Source organism: Pelophylax lessonae (assembly GCF_965119305.1).
Source record: "Pelophylax lessonae genome assembly, chromosome: 3".
In the NCBI taxonomy this organism is placed as follows: Eukaryota; Metazoa; Chordata; class Amphibia; order Anura; family Ranidae; genus Pelophylax; species Pelophylax lessonae.
In genome coordinates, this window is record NC_138770.1 from 63,638,013 (window position 1) to 63,657,925 (window position 19,913).

A 19,913-nucleotide genomic window follows, 5' to 3' on the forward strand; every position below is an offset into this window, starting at 1 on the left:
TTCGTAGAGTTCAATATCGAGTTGGCCCACCCTTTGCAGCTATACCAGATTCAACTCTTCTGGGAAGGCTGTCCACAAGGTTTAGGAGTGTGTCTATGGGAATGTTTGACCATTCTTCCAGAAGCGCATTTGTGAGGTCAGGCACTGAAGTTGGACAAGAAGGCCTGGCTCGCAGTCTCCTCTCTAATTCATCACAAAGGTGTTCTATCAGGTTGAGGTCAGGACTCTTTGCAGACCAGTCAAGTTCCTCCACCACAAACTGGCTCATTCATGTCTTTATGGACCTTGCTTTGTGCACTGGTGCGCAGTCATGTTGGAACAAGAAGGGGCCATCCCCAAACTGTTCTCACAAAGTTTGTATGCTGACGCCATAAGAGATCCCTTCACTAGAACTAAGGGGCCAAACCCAACCCCTGAAAAACAACCCCACACCATAATCCCCCCTCCACAAAATAATATGGACCAGTGCACAAAGCAAGGTTCATAAAGACATGGATGAGCGAGTTTGGGGTGGAGGAACTTGACTGGCCTGCACAGAGTCCTGACCTCAACCCAATAGAAACCCTTTGGGATACATTAGAGTGGAGACTGTGAGCCAGGCCTTCTTGAGAAACATCAGTGCCTGTCCTCACAAATGCGCTTCTGGAAGAATGGTGAAACATTCACATAGACACACTCCTAAACCTTGTGGACAGCCTTCCAAGAAGAGTTGAAGCTGTTATAGCTGCAAAGGGAGGGCCAACTCAATATTGAACCCTACAGGCTAAGACTGGGATGCCATTAAAGTTCATATGCGTGTAAAGGCAGGCGTCCCAATATTTTTAGTAACGTAGTGTATTTAAAGTGCACCTGTCATACTAAAAAATATAGGTATGTCCATTGCTGCTTTTCTTCTTAAAAAAACCTGATTGCCTAGTTGTTTTGTGGACACCTCCAGCTTTATTACTGTCTGGGTCACTGACCTGGAACAATTATACAGAATAGAAAATTTTGAATTCCTTTTTACCATCTTTTTGAATCAAAGTGTTAGGAAATCTCCCATTTTTTAAATGTGTTTTTTCCCCAGGAGACAGAGTTCCTATGTGGAGTCAGACAATGTGCCACCATTCCCACCATGGTCACCCAACAATACATTTAGCAAGAAGTTGCTTTGGCAGATGGCACTTTTCTCCGAGCACTTGCTCGCTTGCCTGGAACATATTAGCTGACAAAACCCCCTCCCCTACATGAGATGCTTGTCTCCGACAAGTACTTAGTCCAGCCATACACGAATCTCGACTGGTTCAGCAGGAACCGGCTGAAATTTGAACCGTGTATGGGCAGGCTGAATGTACCAAATTGATCAATCAATCAACTTGGGTACAAAGAGAGTTTTACAAGCCGAGAGCTGCTAGCAATAATCACAAGTATTCTGTCCAGTTCTGGTCGCCAGTCCTCAGAAGGGATGTGTTGGAGCTGGAGAGAGTCCAGAGAAGGGCAACTAAACTAATTAGGGGATTGGAGGACCTTAATTATGAAGAGCGTCTGCAATCGCTTGATTTATTCTCCCTGGAGAAGAGACGCCTGAGAGGGGACATGATAGCAATATATAAATATCTCAATGGTGATCTTGGCATAGAAAAACAGCTATTCAGTCGAAGAGATTGCATGAGGACTAGAGGGCATACAATGCGATTAGAGGAGAAGCGTTTTAACCTCAGGCAACGTGGAGGGTTCTTTACTGTTAGGGCTACAAGATTGTGGAATTCTCTACCACAGGAGGTGGTTTCTGCGGGAAGTATGGTGGCTTTCAAAAGACTCTTAGACTTACATCTCAAGGATCAGAACATTCAGGGGTATGTGAGATGATTACAGCCACACACACCTACACAGGTTGAACTGGATGGACTATTGTCTTTATTCAAGCTCACCTACTATGCAACTATGTAAGTCTCCCGGGGGGGGGGGGGTGGCTTCCCCTGCCCGACCCCCCCCCCCCTCCCCCCATACCAGGATTAGACAATGGCCCGGCAGGAAGGATTTCCACCTCAACACTGTCTGCGTTGATGTGGGAATGAAGGGAATTTCTTTCCTGCATCCCGTGGTTGCCGGAAATAAATTTGCTTCATGTATGGCCTGCCTTAGAGACAGAGAAAAGTGCCATTAAATCAAAACAGCTGTCTCCTTGCTAGCTGCGTTGTCAGCCATGGGGGGAGAAGGGGGCACTCTCTCCACAGCTAACCTAAAGCTGGCCATGGATGGGTCCATTTTTTTTTTTTTTCGTTAAACCATTGGAATCCTCACTTCTGAGCTATAGTATTCTGGCAGCAGATAGACTTCCCTGCTATCAGAATACACTAATCAGCATTGCAGGCTATAGCCTGCAGCGCTGATCGAGCAGGGAAAACTTGGAAGGCCGGTTCCTGCTGAACTGCCAAAATTTTGATACATGTATTTCTGGCTTTAGATGCTGGAAGAAAATGCTGCACAACAGAATGCAGTTGCCAGTTGTGTTACAGGTTCGCTTCTTCTTTTGACTTCTGGTAATGTGTAAAAAAGACTCATTGGACTTACATTAGATCTTCCAAAACTCTTTATATTCTTTAGACTACTACAGGGATACCGAAGGCTACCCAGGTTGACAGAGAGCAGCCTGTGACGGTAGTCACCATCAATGGGAACGAAAGACAGACGCTATATATAGGGTCCTTGGGGTAATGTTACTTTGGATTCAAGTCCATGTCTCCCCAAGACAGTCAGACTCATAGCAGATGCTAATACCATCAACTCAACCACCTGTCTTCCACACCTTGTTTATTATGCTGATTTACTCACCTATTGTCTACTGTGGGTTCTGTGTTTATACTTAGGATAATGTGTAATGTGCTTTGTTTTAGCCTTGTTGCAGTGCTGAGTTAATTAACATGTTAAGGATAACATTGTCTGGGTCTGCATTCCCATTCACATATTGTTTCTGTCCAGATGGCTAGGTAATTAGTTCAGGTTAATTATGTGTCTGTATACAAGTTCATCTGCATAGGATAATGTAATCAGGCACCTGTCCTGGTGTGGTAATCTAATCAGAAGGGGCATGTCCTCCTGTGTGGTATATATATTGTGTGTGAGTCTGTTCAGTAATATTCCAGAAGTTATACAATCTAAGTTGTCGGCCAGCTTTGTATGTAGGGCGGCTGTAATATCTGATATCTATGTTCAGACTGGAGGAAGGGGTTTTCTGACGGAAGCCCAAAAACACAGTGTTGGGCACGGTTCCATCACATCGCTTCTGAAACTTGGGTTCCAAGCCTAAACTTTACTACCTCTGGTGTATAGTGCTCGACCAACACGCATATTGCAAGACAGTTATAATCAGAACATATGTTCTTGTTGAAGGATGTGCCCTCACCCCTTGTTCTGGTGACAACTTGAAAAATGTTGAATTTCCCATAAGTTTCTGTCTCACTAGGACAAATAAAGAAGTACATCTCCCCAGTGTGGACTCCGACAGCAATAAAAACTTTATAGAGGGTCTAACCTTTTTCTACTATATTCATAGCTTAAAAAGAGGACCTTGTCTGGGAACCCCAACTGCCTCCATGAAACATTCATTAACAGCTAAAAAAAAAGTATTTAACCGGTTGCCGACCTCCGCAAGTACATATACTGCGGCAGTCAGCCCCGGCCAGGCAAAGTGACGTATGGGTACGTCACTAGCCTGTCACTTGCTTGTGAGCCAATAGCGGACGAGCGCGCGCCCGCGGAGGCGCGTGCCCGCATCGGCTCATTCCCTGGGAAGTCCGTGCGTGTGACCGGCGCACCCGATGTCCACCGGTCACTCGCGATCGTCCACCGTGAAGGGAGAAAGGCAGACGGCTAATGTAAACAAGCCGCCTGTCATTCTCCCCTGTGTATGAATGGTGATCATACGGTTCTACTATGTAGGACCGTTGATCCCTGTTCCTACACCAGTATCCATGTCCAATCACAGTTAGAAGCACGCCCCTAGGGACACACTTAACCCCTCCTTCCCCAATAAAGTTAACCCCTTCCATGCCAGTGTCATTTTGCAGTAACAGTGCATATATATATAGCCCTGATTACTGTAATAATGTCACTGGTAACCCCAAAAGTGTCAAAAATGTCAGTCAAGGGTCCGATCTGCAATGTCGCAGTACCGCAAAAAAAGTCGCAGATGGCCGCCATCGCGTTAAAAAAAAACACCAAAAATGACAAATCTTTCCCTTAGTTAGTAAACGCAATAACTTTTGCGCAAACCAATCAAAATACGCTTTTTGCGATTTTTTTTTTATTTTTTTTTTTTTTTTACCAAACATATGTAGCATAAAACAAATTGGCCTAAAATGTTAAAAAATTTAGATTTTTACATTTTTTTGGGGGGGAATTTCATATAAAAAAATGTTAAAAATATTATTTTTGCAAAATTGACGCTCTTTTTTTGTTTATAGCGCAAAAAGTAATTTGTTTAATTACAGTGTCGCACGACCACACAATTGTCCGTTAAAATCACGCAGTGCCGAATCACAAAAAACCCCCTGGTCAGGAAGGGGGTAAAATCTTCGGGGCTTAAGCGGTTAAAGAAAAAAACTGGTCGTTTCCTTAATGCATCAATAACATAATTTTGCCCCACCACTGCCTCCTGGGAAAGCGGAGGATCTGAAGTATGTGCACTTGCAGGGATTTCTAAAAAATGGTTTTGTGACTATTTTAAATTGGTTGTAAACCTCAGACATGAAATATGAACAAAGCATATCCCTCTATAGTGTGTACTTGTCTCAATCCAGAGCACAAAGTGTCATTTCTGTCTGCTGCCTCATTCCTCTGCTATCAGCATGAGTCACTTCTGACAAGTTTTCCTGACACCAAGAGAAACAAGGTGACAGAGGAGGGATCTCCATCACACAGCCTGTGATTGACAGCCTGGTCTCTGTTTCTGTGTGCTGTGTGGAGGGGAGTGTATCCCTTCCCTCCAATCGGCTCTCAGAGCGCTCACCAGTGAGCTCTGCAGAGTGTAGCTTCAGCTCTCCGCCCCCTGTTTTCTGACCGCTCAGACAAACTTTAAAGTTCTGGACTTTGAATGGATGTAGAGAAGAGAAGACTGTAGATAAACAGGTACAACGTATATAGGATGATTTGTTTAATCTCTGTGTATCACCTGAGACCAGTCACTTCATTGCAACCACTTTAAATGCAATCTTCTTAAAAATTTTGCATAGCAATTTTTTTTTGTTTGTAAAAATCTAACTATAAACTTCTATGATTGGCCTCCCTTTGGCCTGTTTATTATACCATTGCCATTGTTTTGTTATGTCTATTCAATATGTGCCTGTAGATCTTGTGTGATGAAAACTCCCTGTGTTCTCTTCCTCTGATGACTATTTTCAATTACATTTGTCAGCTATCTATGAGGACTACAGAACCTCTCCCTCCAATACTATGGAGAAGATAAGACAAGGAGGTGTCCTGTAGTCCTGTCCTAGGGTGACAATGGTGCCGCTCTGCATATACAGTACAGTGAGTGTGTTACTAGCAGGATCACCATGTGAAATTTAAAAGAAAAAAGCTGAAAAAAGTAAAGTAATGAGGTATCCACATGTAAGGAATAACGAGCTGCAATATATTACATTTAATATGGTAAAATTGATTGGTCATGCTGCAAAATCTTTGAATTTTTGTCACATTTGTGTCACAATTTTCTATGTTTGACACGTCACCATGCTGTCTTGCAGGATCAGCAGAAGAAGGTGTGGTACGGCTTGTGAACGGCTCTGGTCCTCATGAAGGCCGGGTGGAAGTGTATCATGAAAAACGCTGGGGAACAGTCTGCGATGACGGCTGGGATAAGAAGGACGGGGATGTGGTTTGCCGGATGTTGGGTTACAAAGGAGCAGAGGAGGTCTATAGGACGGCCAGGTTTGGACAAGGTAAGGTCTTGCGTTTGAATCCAGTATAACCAGGGAGGGGTAGGATCAGGGCTTTTTTTCAGCGGGAACGTGGGGGAACGCAGTTCCGGCACCTCCAGCACTGAATGTATGTAATTGCAAGGGGTGCTGGGCTTTGCTACGGGTTTCTTTTGATGCTGGCTGGTGGGGGATCTATTGTTGCTGGAGGTGATATATGTTTGCGGGGGGGGGGTTTATTTTTTCTACTGTTGCTCCTGGGGGACCTATTGTCTCCAGAAAGGAATCTATTTTTACAGAGGGGGTCTATCGTTGCTGGGGTTGGTCTTATGTTGCTTGGGGGGGGTCAGTTGTTGCTGAGAGGGATCTACTGTTGAGGGAACCGTCTATTGTAAATGGCTGCTGGAGGGTCTCATAGGTGTGCGCAGCCTATTGCATTAGGGTGTGCACCCCAAAGTTTAAATACACATGCATGTGTTTGCCTACATGTATATGGCCCCGGTACATTACTCTCCCTGCTGGCAAAGTGAAATAGAAGTGTGTGGCACTTCTCTTATGGCAGAGCAGGTCCGAGGGAGATCTTTCCCATCTCCTCACTGGCAAACAGAGCGATAATGCTAATGTGCCCTAGGTGATTAGGGTGTGCCCAGGCACACCCGGCACACCCTGTGCGCACGCCTATGGAGGGTCTATTGATGCTGTTTGTCGGGAGATCTGTTGTTGCTGCTGAGGGTCTATTGTTGTCTGGGGGTATTTTGTTGTGGCGTGTCCATTGTTGCTGGTGGGATCTACTGTTTCTGGGTGGTCCTTTGTTGTTATTTTACTGCTTTTCTTGTTATCATTAACAAATCCCATACAAATTACTTAGTACCACAAATGATACTTGATTCTGTATTCTCTAAAAGGGGCAGTACTGGGAGGTGGGTAGAGGGTGGAACCTAGGAACGGTGCTTGGAGGTAGGTAGGGGGCGAAGACAAGGGGTAACCCCGAAAGTTTGAGTTCCTGCACCTATTCTCTGAGAAATAAAACCCTGGGTAGGATTGAACAGAAGTTGCCATATAAACTCATTGGCAGTGATGAACTAATTCATTTGCAAATCAATTGTTTAGGTGACCCACAATGTTTTAAAATTAGCAGAATGGAGGTGTCCGATCTATCTAAAATCTTATAGTTCTGTGTCCTGGATCTTGAAAATGTTGTGATTGCCAGCACATCTGTATTGAAATGTTCAGGGGCAAAAATATAAATATAAATATATATAATTATATAAATATTTTTTATAAAATATAATTACCTGACCGAAAGACCACCTTTCGATACATTAATGAGTTTTTGCCAATTTGGATAGAGCAAAACTTTACAACAATTTACTGAAGACACTTCCATTTTTGAGACAAGGGTTCTCCAAACCTTCGAAAACCAAAAGACCAGTTTACTGCCCTTCAAATATTAGGGGGGCCAGACTGTGGCCAGTGGGAGTAGAAAATGCCATAGGCTTTGTGGTCAGTGGGAGTAAAAATATTACATCACTGGTGTCAGTGAGAGAAACAGTGCCCCATAATTGGTGTCAGTGGGAGAATTAGTTCCCTGTCTGCCGGTGTCAGTGGGAGGAATAGGGCCCATAATTTGGTGTCAGTTGGAGAACTAGTTCCCTGTTTCTGGTGTCAGTGGGAGAATTAATGCCCCATAATTGGTGTCAGTGGGAGGACTAGATCCCTGTCTCCGATGTCAATGGGAAGAATAGTGCTCCATAATTGGTGTCAGTTGAAGATCTTGTTCCCTATCTCTGGTATCAGTGGAGAGAATAGTGCCCCATAATCGGTGTGAGTAGGAGAACTAGTTCCCTGTCTCTGGTGTCAGTGAGAGGAATAGTGCCCCATAATCGGTGTCAGTTGGAGAACTAGTTCCCTGTTTCCGGTGTCAGTGGGAGAATTATTGCCCTATAATTGGTGTCAGTGGGAGGCCTAAATCCCTGTCTCCGATGTCAATGGGAGGAATAATGCCCCATAATTGGTGTCAGTGGGAGAACTTGTTCCCTATCTCTGGTATCAGTGGAGAGAATAGTGCCCCATAATCGGCGTGAGTAGGAGAACTATTTCCCTGTCTCTGGTGTCAGTGAGAGAAACAGTGCCCCATAATTGGTGTCAGTGGGAGAATTAGCTCCCTGTCTCCGGGTGTCAGTGGGAGGAATAGGGCCCATAATTTGGTGTCAGTTGGAGAACTAGTTCCCTGTCTCTGGTGTCAGTGAGAGGAATAGTGCCCCATAATTGGTGTCAGTTGGAGAACTAGTTCCCTGTTTCCGGTGTCAGTGGGAGAATTATTGCCCCATAATTGGTGTCAGTGGGAGGACTAGATCCCTGTCTCTGATGTCAATGGGAGGAATAATGCCCCATAATTGGTGTCAGTGGGAGGACTAGTTCCCTGTCTCCGATGTCAATGGGAGGAATAATTCCCCATAATTGGTGTAAGTGGGAGAACTTGTTCCCTATCTCTGGTATCAGTGGAGAGAATAGTGCCCCATAATTGGTGTCAGTGGGAGAACTTGTTCCCTATCTCTGGTATCAGTGGAGAGAATAGTGCCCCATAATCGGTGTGAGTAGGAGAACTAGTTCCCTGTCTCTGGTGTCAGTGAGAGGAATAGTGCCCCATAATTGGTGTCAGTTGGAGAACTAGTTCCCTGTTTCCGGTGTCAGTGGGATAATTATTGCCCTGTAATTGGTGTCAGTGGGAGGAATTGTGTCCCATAATTGGTGTCAGTGGGAGAGCTTGTTCTCTATCTTTGATGTCAGTGGGAGGAATAGTGCCCCATAATTGGAGTCAATAGGAGAACTAGTTCCCTGTTTACGGTGTCAGTGGGAGGACTAGTTCCCTGTCTCCTATGTCAATGGGAGGAATAATGCCCCATAATTGGTGTCAGTGGGAGAACTAATTCCCTGTCTCTGGTATCAGCGGGAGGAATAGTACTTCATCTATGGTGTCAGTGAAAGGAATCGTGCCTCGTATGAAGGGGAAGGAATAGTGCCCTGCAGGACAGATAAAGGCAAGCAATGGGCCACATCCGGCCCGCAGGCTGCAGTTTAGAGACACCTGTTTTAGACTCATAAATTGGAAAATTTGTCAGAATTTTGCCTAGATATGAGTAAAAGATGGGAGCAATATACAGATATTATTTGGGTGAGGGATTTAAAAAGGATGATGTTAGGAGATGATGAGTATTGGTAATTCTTCCAGCCAATTTTCTTTGTGAGACATCTGAAGGTTCTCCTGCTATCTTGGTCATCGTAAATCTTCTAATAGTTTCTCACATTCAACTGGACTTGTTCTGTAATGCCGAAGACATTTCACTGCTCGTTGAAGAACATGACAGGGTTGTAAAGGTTTGTGAAACCCCCATGTCCTAATTCATAATCCAATCCCATGGTGGCATGATGTCTTGGACATTTGTTGATTATTCAAATTAAAGGACTTAGACTCGGTCCACACTAGCGCGACTTGTCAGCCTGACAAGTCGCGCTCCCTCGCGGTCCATTGACCGCTACAGGAGCCGTTCTAATAGGAGCGACACAAGTCGCTCTGACTTAGAAAAAGGGTCCTGTACTACTTCGGGGCGACCTCGGAGCGACTTGCATAGACTTCCATAATGTGAAGTCCATGCAAGTCGCTCCGAAGTCGTGGTGCATGGCAATGCACAAGTCGCCCCCGTAGTAGTACAGAGTCGTGTCGCCTTAGTGTGAACCGACTCTGAAGGTGTCCATTGTCAAAACACCAGAGTAGAGATGTTATGAGATGTAACTGCAGATTGTACACATGATGCACGTTTTTTTTTTTTATTTTAATTTCATAATCCAATCCCATGGTGGCATGATGTCTGGGGCAGGTGTTGATAGTTCATGTTACACAGTTAAAGGTGTCCATTGTCAAATCACCGGGGTAAAGTTTTATGAAATATAGCCAAAGTTTTTTTTCTCAGAAAATAGGTGCGGGAACTCCCCCCCCCTTCTAAGTCACCCCTTGTCTCCACCCAATACCCACCTCTAAGCACCGTCCCTTGGCTCTGTCTCTCTCCCCACACCCAAACACCATCTCTTTTAGAGAGTACAGAACCAAGTATTCTTTTATGGTGCTAAGCAATAAGTATAGAATTTATTAATGATAATAACAATAAAAGCAGTAAAATAAATCTCCCCAACAACAAGAGCTCTCCCCCAACAACAAAATACTCCTCCAGCAACAACAAATACACCCCAGCAGCCAGTATCTATTGAATCTCCAGCAGCCAGCTAAAATTGACCCCCAGCAACAGTAGATCCACCACCAACCAGCATCAATAGACCCTCTAGCAGAAAGCAACAATAGACCTTCCCTGCGTTTTTTTTATTCCCCCTCACCAATAGAACCTCCATCACACCCCACCACACATTGCCATTACATACATTAAGGGTGAAGGTGCCAAGACTGCGTTCCTGCTGAAAAAAATCCTTGGATATAACTGCAGATTGAGGACATGATGCAGATGTTTTTTTATTCTAATTTCATTATCCAGTCCCATAGGGCAATGCTGTCTGGGGAAGGTGTTCATAGTTCTTTCTACATGGTTGGAGGTGTCCATTGTCAAACCATCAGGGTAGAGATTTTATCAGATGTAACTGCAGACTAAATATATGATGCACAATTTTTTTTCATCTAATTTCGTAATCCAATCTAGTGGTGGCATGATACTTGGGGCAGGTGCTGATAGTTCAAGTAACACGTTTGAAGGTGTCTATTGTAAAATCACTGGAGTAGAGGTGTTTTGAGATATAAATGCACATATTGGAAGCTGATCATTTCTCAGTAGTCCTTAGAAGTTAATGGCCAAACAAATGCTCTTAGGCACACTATACTTTCATGGAGGAGAATAATGGAACCTCCTTTCAGACCACCTCCAAAATATGAGGCATTCATGGGGGGTGATTTATTTGCTCTCTCCAGTTTTAGTAAATCAACCCCATGAACTTGAATATTAAAGCATCTTAAGAATTAAACTCTTGTGGCTCTTATGAACCAATAATTCATGACTAAGGCACCCAGATGTAATCCCCAACCTCATAACCTCTAACAACTCAACCCCTTTTACCCCAACTACCTGCAGAAAAAATACCAAAACACAATTGTTGGAGTAAAATTGGCCGTAACGGCTATTTATTAAACCATTAACAAAATACAACAAACATTCCTTAAGTCCCCGTTCACACTAAGGCGACCTGTGAGGCGACCTGGTCGCCTCACAGGTCGCCGTAGGTCGCCTTCCATAGGGAAGCTGCTGACCCGTTCTAATAGGAGCGACACAAGTCGCTCCGACTTAGAAAAAGGGTCCGGAGCTTCTTTGGGGCGACCAGGAGGCGACCGTCATAGACTTCAATGTTATGAAGTCTGTGCCGGCCGCTCCGAGGTCGCGGCGCGCTGCTCGCACCGCGACCTCAGAGGTCGCCCCTGGAAGTAGCGTCGCTTGTATGTGAACGGGGCCTCAAACAGGAACCAATATAATAATACAATAGCAAGAAACATAAGGCTGCCGATCTTCGGAAGCACCAAGTATTAATCCACTTTGTATCTACGTAACTACTTACACCGGCTCAGGGACGACCTCAACATTCTGCAGATACCTAACAATTTTTAACCTACCAGTCAACCCACCATTAACTGGCATTGCACAGGTGACTCCATACCTTAGATGGGTCCCTAAACTGATAAGAAAGTATATTTTTAAGCGCTCACAAGGGGTGCTACTCTTTGTGTTGGCTGCTAATATAAGCAAATGGTCAGTTGGAGGTCAATCAGGGCACTGGCACATCAAAATGCTGCAAGCTGGAAGAGCCTTAGAAGGGATTGGATGAAGGGTTCAAGTGCCTGTGATATAAACTAAGGGTGATGGGTTGGCCTCGGTTCAAAGAGGGGAGAGGTAGGGGTGTAAGAATCCACTGTTCTTCAGGTGGATGGGGGGAGTTGGGCTGGACCGCACTCTGGGCTGCTATCCGGGTGAGCGAAGCAGCTCAATGTCAGACATAAAAGAAGGGGGAAGAAACGCCACTTGAGTGCAATTAAAAAAGTTTTATTGGGACAAGCAAGGTATGGTGACTCAAATCTGAACATTCATTGTGGTGCTCTCCGTGGTGTAGTCAGGTTGCTGGGTGCCTGCTCTGGATCCGGTGCGGTCCGATCATCCGGGAGAGGTCCGGGGGTAGACACAGGCGACTTCCGGGTCGGATCGGCGGAGGAACTGCAGAGAACTGTGGCTGCGGCCGGCAGCGTCTGACGTCACGGGCAGTGTGGGCTGTGTGGGCGTATCCGGGCTTCACTACATGTTTCAGAGCATGCGCAACATGGGGTATCCTCAAACAGGACCCTCACCTTTCCGCTTATTTAAACAGATAAGCACAGCAGTTTTTTTGAATGCCTCCAAAGACCCCAACCGCCACATCGTAAAGACCACTTACAGATGAACAAATCCAATGAGCGGGCGGGCGGGAACGATCTTCCACCACGGGTTATACCGGATGTCGGGAAGATGTGAAAACCTCTTGAAGACCACTTTGCAACCTCTCCTCCCTGCTAAAAATCACCAATTGGGTGAGAGACCAAAAAACGGTCTACCCAGTCATGCTAGCTGTACGCTTTATTTATTTTTTGCTTCGGGCTATACTAACCAGCAGTTGAAAATGCAATTTGGAAAAGGAAGACAGGAAGAATGAATCCTCTGAGCGGGCATGCAGCCACAATAAAAATCTGACAGGTGTTCCCTAGTCTATCTGTAACAAGTGTTGGGCATGTAACTTAAAAAAAGTAATTAGTTATAGTTACTAGTTACTTCAACCAAAAAGTAACTGAGTTAGCAGCTGAGTTACATCAGTAAAAAAAAGTAAATAATTACCAGGGAAAGTAACTATTGCGTTACTTTAAAAAAATTATCAAATATGACAAATAACTTGTATGCCCCCAATATTAAATATGTTAAATGAATGAAATGGACACTAAATAGAAGCAATTATTATTATAAAACATTGTACAGTAATCTACACTATTTAATGTTGCTGTGGGACAATGAGACACCTATGTGGGGAATCCTGTTTCCTGAGTGGTACCTGCGTGGTATTTGCTGAGTGGTACTGCATGGTACACTGGTACAGTACCTGAGTGGCATTGGTGGTACTTGAGTGGTATTTGCTGAGTGGTACTGGCTGGCTGCGTGGTACACTGGTACCTGAGTGGTATTTGCTGAGTGGTACCTGAATGGTATTTGCTGAGAGTGGCACTGTGGTACCTGCGTGGTACACTGGTACCTGAGTGATACTTGCTGAGTGGTACCTGAATGGTATTTGCTGAGAGTGGCACTGTGGTACCTGCGTAGTACACTGGTACTTGAGTGATACTTGCTGAGTGACTCTGGTGGCACTGGTACCTGAGTGGTATTTTCTGAGTGTTTCCGGCTGTGTGATACACTGGCAGTGGGTACCTGAGTGGTATTTGCTGAGTGGTACCTGAGTGGTATTTTCTGAGTGTTTCCAGGTGTGTGGTACACTGGCAGTGGGTACCTGAGTGGTATTTGCTGAGTGGTACCTGAGTGGTATTTTCTGAGTGTTTCCGGCTGTGTGGTACACTGGCAGTGGGTACCTGAGTGGTATTTGCTGAGTGGTACCGAGTGGTATTTGCTGAGTGGTACCTTAGTGGGTATTTACTGAGTGGTACCGGTTGGCTGCATGGTGGTGGTACACTGGTACTGGCAGTGGTACCTGACCTGAGTCCTCCTGAGTGACTCCTAACTGAGTGGTATTTTATTTTATTTTTTAACTCGAGTGGTACCTGCTGCTGCTGCTGGTGGAAGACTGGTGGTGCTGGTGCACTGGTGGTGGTGGGCAGTGGTGGCTGGTGGTTTGGCACTGGTGGGGGTACTGGCAATGTGGTACGGTGGTACCTGACCTGAGTCTGATTCCTGAGTCCACTCCAGTCCTGACTGTGATATTTTATTTATTTTTTTGGTACCTGTTGGCTGGTGGTGGTGGTGGCTGCTGGTGGTGTGGCACACTGGTGGGGTCCGTCTGACTGACTCCTCCTGTGCTGCTGTCCCTCCTGTGACTGACTGACTATCCTGCTCCTGAGTCTGACTAAGCCCAGATGGCTGTGCCTGTGGACTACTGCCTGGACGGTGGTGGTGGTGGTGGTATTTATATTCCTATAATTTTATTTATATCGCCGGAGTACCTGGCCTGCTGGCTGGCGCGCTGTAACTCCAGTCTCTCTCTCTCCACAGGCCAGTACCGCGAGGAGCAGACAGCGCCGGCAGGGTCATAGAGGAGTGAGGAGTAGAGGAGTTACACTACTACCCTCTAGTGGTGGTAGATGTAATTTCAGTAACGCCGCTTAATTAATGGGAACGGCGTTACCACGGAGGGAAAAGTAATCAATTAGATTACTAGTTACCCGCAAAAGTAACGGCGTTAGTAACGCCGTTTACTTTAAACGCCGTTATTCCCATGACTGTCTGTAACCAAGAAATAAAAAGGTTTTGGCTTTAAATACTTTAAAGTGGATGCAAACCCACTCAGTAAAATGTTATAGAAGTTTTTTAATGTTATTGTAATTTCAAAAGTAATTTCTAACTGTGTTAAATCCACAGCTTTTGCTAAACTAATACTGTACATGGTGATCCTGCCATGAAGGCCATTGTGTAGGCACAGTTATAGGGTGACAATGCTCTGTCCCTGTCTTCAAACTACAGATTTCTACATTGTCATACGGGCTTGAGGAAGACTACAAGGGAACTTTTCAACTCACATTACATAAGCATTGCCCACTGTTGTCACCATTTGGAAATCTGCCATGATGGTGGGTTTCTTGATGATTTACATTACATATTGCTTTAGGAAACGAAATGTTATCAGTTAGGGTTTGTATTTTTATTATTATACAGGATTTATATAGCGCCAACAGTTTTCACAGCGCTTTACAATGTGAGGGCAGACAGTACAGCTACAATACAATTCAATACAGGAGGAATCAGAGGGCCCTGCTCCCGAGAGCTTGCAATCTAGAATCTACTTTAACCCCTGCCAACCAGCCGCCGCAGTTATATTGCGGCAGGTCGACGGGCTCCCACGAATCACCATACCTGTACGGCGGTTCGCAGGAGCGCTCCTGTGGGCGCGCACGCTGGCGGAGGCACACGCCTGCGCCCACTCGACAGCGGGGGAAGCCGAGGCACAGGACAGTGAAGAGAGAACAGCGGTCTGCTGTTGTAAACACAGCAGACCGTTGGTCTCTCTGGTATCAACACAGAGAGCCCCTGTGTTCCTGCTTTCCTTTAGGAACACAGGCCTCTGTGTTGATATTACAAGCCCACCCCCCCCCCCCCCCACAGTTATAAAACACCCTCTAGGCTCACACTTAACCCTTTGATCGCCCCTGGTGTTAACTCCTTCCCTGCCAGTGCCATTATTACAGTAACAGTGCATATGTATAGCACTGATTACTGTAGTAATGTCACTGGTTTACCCAAAAGTGTCAAAAATGTCAGTTAGGGGTCCGATCTGTCTGCCGCAATGTCGCAGTCCTGCTAAACATTGCTGATCGCCGCCATTACTAGTAAAAAAAATAAAAATGACATAAATCTTTCCCCTAGTTTGTAGACACGATAACTTTTGTTCAAACCAATCAAAATATGCTTGCTGGGATTTTTTTTTTTTACCAAACATATGTAGCAGAATACATATTGGTCTAAATTTATGAAGAAATTAGATTTTTTTTTTTTTTTTATTTTATTGTCTGTTTTATAGCAGAAATTAAAAAATATTGTGTTTTTTCAAAATTGATGGTGTTTTTTTGTTTATAGCGCAAAAAATAAAAACCGCAGGTGATCAAATACCACCAAAAGAAAGCTCTATTTGTGGGGAAAAAAGGGCATCATTATTTTTGGGTACAGCGTCACACGACCACGCAATTGTCAGTTAAAGTAACGCAGTACCCTATCGCAAAAAATGGCCTGGTCATGAAGGGGGGGGGGGAATCTTCCAGAGGTCAAGTGGTTAAATAGCACCAAAATAAATCTTTATCTGTCTCAAAATAATGATATAAAATTTTTTTTTTTTCCCAAAACATTTTATTGAAATAAAATACAGTAGAATTAAATAACAATTGAACAGCAGTTTGAATGGTACAAAGCGTTACAGAAATATCAACAGTAACATCCAGAATACAATATAAGGATGGAGGAACAAACCATGACACAATCGTACATTGGAGCACGATGATATAAAATTAATTTGTGTACAGTGTTATATGACAGAGTAAATGTCAGTCAAACCATCACAGCACTAAAAACTGAAAAATCGTCCTGTAATGAAGGGGTATTACGGGCTGGTGCTCAGGGGGTTAAATGTGCTCATGTTCTTTATTTCTATTGATAACCTCTCTCGGATAATTCGATCCAGATGTGCCGTCTATTCCCACAGCTCTGGGAGTGGCACACTTATTAGTTTCACTGAGAATAAAGGCCAGATAGAAGGGAAAATAAGAGGATTCCACCACTGTAGAGCCAACTCAATAAAGAGCTTTTTTCCAGGGAAAGAACAGTGAGAAATATAGACATGTCTTGCTGGAAACAAGTTATCATCCATCAGGTGACTGCCCTAAAATCCCATTTTCCTGTTCAGAATGGCCGAGTGAACAAAGGAGCTGACACTCATATCTTCCAACACTCTACTGTCTGACAATATTTTTTAACTACAGTGATCTTTAAATTATTTAGTTTTGTTTCCAGTTTTTTACAACTGCAGTTGTTACTGGAGTTTCACTCTCCACATCATCAACATTCTTGCAGTCCACCCCTACCCCAGTACCTTTTTTGGAGACCTTCTGGATTCCCACCAACGTGAGAATGACGTGAGCATTGCCTGCAACTTCCTAGTATACTGACGTCATTCATCCCAGGAGGTCTAGAGGTACTCTTCGGCACATGCATCATAGGGCTTCATCAGGGAGCCAACCTTCCTGGTTCCTGCAAGTGGCCCCCCTAATGATGCACCATGCATGTGATCAGGTTCCCAACGACACCATAGAAGAAAATGGTGGCACGGGACCTGGTGTGCACTGGCAGAGCAGTGGATCCCTACAGAACACCCCTGGATTTCTGGGTGTGTATGTTTTTTGAGCATAACCCAGTGATACACTTTTTTTAATGTTTTTTTTTTTTTTTTACGCTCTTCATGTTGGATGGAGTGGTGAGGTGGTTAGAACCTCTGTTAAGTTTTTACTGCTTGTAAAAACGAGAGGGCCAGATCAAAGATCTAAGAATCCAAAAACTATTAATTTTACCGTTTGCTTATAGGAAGAATTGCATTTTTTTACTTTTTTTTTTTTTTTTAATTTTGCACACATGTTAACCACTTAAGCCCCGGAAGATTTTACCCCCTTCCTGACCAGGGGGTTTTTTGCGATTTTTTTACTGCGTGACTTTAACGGACAATTGCGCGGTTGTGCGACGCTGTACCTAAACGAATTTCACGTCCTTTTTTTCCCACAAACAGAGCTTTCTTTTGGTGGTATTTGATCACCTGTGCGATTTTTTTGATCAAGCGCTATAAACAAAAAAAGAGTGGAAATTTTTTTATATGAAATTCCCCCCCCCCCCCAAAAAAATGTAAAAATCAAAATTTTTTAACATTTTCGGCCAAATTGTTTTATGCTACATATGTTTGGTAAAAAAAAATCGCAAAACGCGTATTTTGATTGGTTTGCGCAAAAGTTATCGCGTTTACTAACAAAGGGAAAGATTTTTGTCATTTTTGGTGGTTTTTTTTTAACGAGTAATGGCGGAGATCTGCGTTTTTTTTTTTTTGCGGTACTGCGACATTGCGGCGGACAGATCGGACCCTTGACTGACATTTTTGACACTTTTGGGGGTACCAGTGACATTACTGCAGTAATCAGTGCTATACATTTGCACTGTTACTGCAAAAATGACACTGGCAGGGAAGGGGTTAACTGTATTGGACAGGGAGGGGTTAAGTGTGTCCTAGGGGCGTGATTCTAACTGTAGTGGGACAGGTCTACTAGTGTAAAAACAGAGATCAACGGTTCTACATAGTAGAACCGTCTGATCTCCATTTTTACACAGGGGAGAATGACAGGCGGCTTGTTTACATAAGCCGCTCTGCCTTTCTCCCGCTGTACCGGCGATCGTAGTGTGACCAGCGGACATCGGGTCCGCCAGTCACACGCCCACACTCCTCCCTGAACGAGCCAAAGCAAGCACTCGCCCGCTATTGGCTCAAATCCCAGTGACAGGCGAGTGACGTAGATCTACACCATTCTGCCTGGCCGGGGCTGACTGCCGCAGTAAATATACTGTGCGCAGTCGGCAACGGGTTAAAAAATAAATTTTAGGCCTTAGAATTAGTTAAAACCCCAAAAGAGTATATATTTTCTGAAAGCAGAGATTAAAATGGTGGTGGTTCCAAGTTTTTAGGTCACACAATATTAGCGTTTAGGTTTATATTCATTTTATCAAAATCAGGTTTATCAAGCTCAAACTTTCAGTAAAAAATACACCAAAAAAATTGTTTTAGTGCACACAAACACAATATAATACCCAATTTTTTGAAAATATGAAAAAAGAGGTTGCGCCAAGTAAACAGCTTCCAAACATGTCAAGTCAAGTAAAATTGGGCATGCCTGTGAAACAGCAGCAAGCTTCAGTACACAAAATTGTACATAGACGATACTCCCAGAAGTGGTGACATCACCCATAAGCTCCTATGCCCAGTCATTGTCAGGGCATCCTCCTCTCCCCTGCAGCCACCGCTGACTGACACAGGGGAGCTGGATCACATGACCAGACTGGAGCGAGCTGAAAAAAAATTAAGTATACACATTTTTTTTTACATAGGTTAGACAGCATAGGTACTGTAGCAGGAAGGGGTAGGAGACATTTTAAGGCTAGTTAGTGTTAGGCAAGAATGCTACTTTAGGTTCATCTTCTCAATCTAGACCTGTTAGGCTAAGCCCCATTACAGTATTCCACACAACATCAGTAAGAACAGCATCAACCATGAAAGTATAAATGGTAGAAAGAATCCTTACTGTACTAACTCAGCATTAGCTACCCAAAAAGTGTCCCTGCATGCACACTTTACATACAGCCCCAATAGCGGGTGCGTGTATGTGTTACCGGCAAAGGGATAGTGCCTAATTGTCAATGTTGGCCAGTTTCATTGGGGCCCTTCTGTCGGCGGTGCACATGAAGCTGTCACTTTAAGAGTGTACACAAAGGATGGCTTATGGGCTGTTAAATATGGCAGTCTCAGTAATCAATAACAGTGGGCAACCAGAGGTTAAGCTTGATAGTTCCTCTCACCACTCCTTGTACAGAAGAGATCAAGGGGGAGTCCAGGGGGGGGGGAGAGGAAAGTGAAAGGAGAGTGACACATGCAGTCAGCAGCACACCCAGCTACACCTGTGAAGTGCCTCCTGGGATGTCTACATCACAATCCCAAGAGGCAGTTCGCAAGATTTCACGCCTTTGCAGGGTCTCTGCCAATTTTCTGGGGTTTCTGATATATTCGTTAACACGCTGTGGACCTTGGTTCTTGCAGCGCTGGACAGGAGGAGTGTAGGGAGAATTTTGCCTACAAACAAGACAATGCTGGACTTTATAGTATTTTTTTATTTTATATTTTTTTATAAGGACAACTGTTAGGCCTCATTCACATGGGTGTAGTACAGTGTACACCTGTGTTATACCGGTCGGGGATGCACAGGTGTACTATACATCCCTGTTCAGGCAGTCCCATTTATGTCTATTGGGATGCAGTGGCTGCATGGACATAGCCACTGCTCCCTAATTGACAGCTATGTGGGTGCATGCAGTGGTGTATTTTGGTTTTGTGCTGCCCTAGGCAAGACTAAAATTGGGCGCCCTCCTCCCTCCCCACCTATGTAACTTTGCCCCACTCCTTCTTTTTTAATGGATGTGACTCCCTCCA

At 44.4% G+C, this 19,913-nt stretch overlaps 1 protein-coding gene across 1 annotated transcript in view; it reads left to right on the forward strand.

The window, feature by feature from the left end:
- SCARA5 (scavenger receptor class A member 5) overlaps nucleotides 1-19,913 on the forward strand; it is a 547,393-nt gene that overhangs the window by 489,960 nt on the left and 37,520 nt on the right. The window contains exon 8 of the mRNA XM_082250066.1: nucleotides 5,727-5,921. Within this exon, the coding sequence (XP_082106192.1) occupies nucleotides 5,727-5,921 (195 nt within the window). The remainder of the gene's footprint in view (nucleotides 1-5,726; nucleotides 5,922-19,913) is intronic.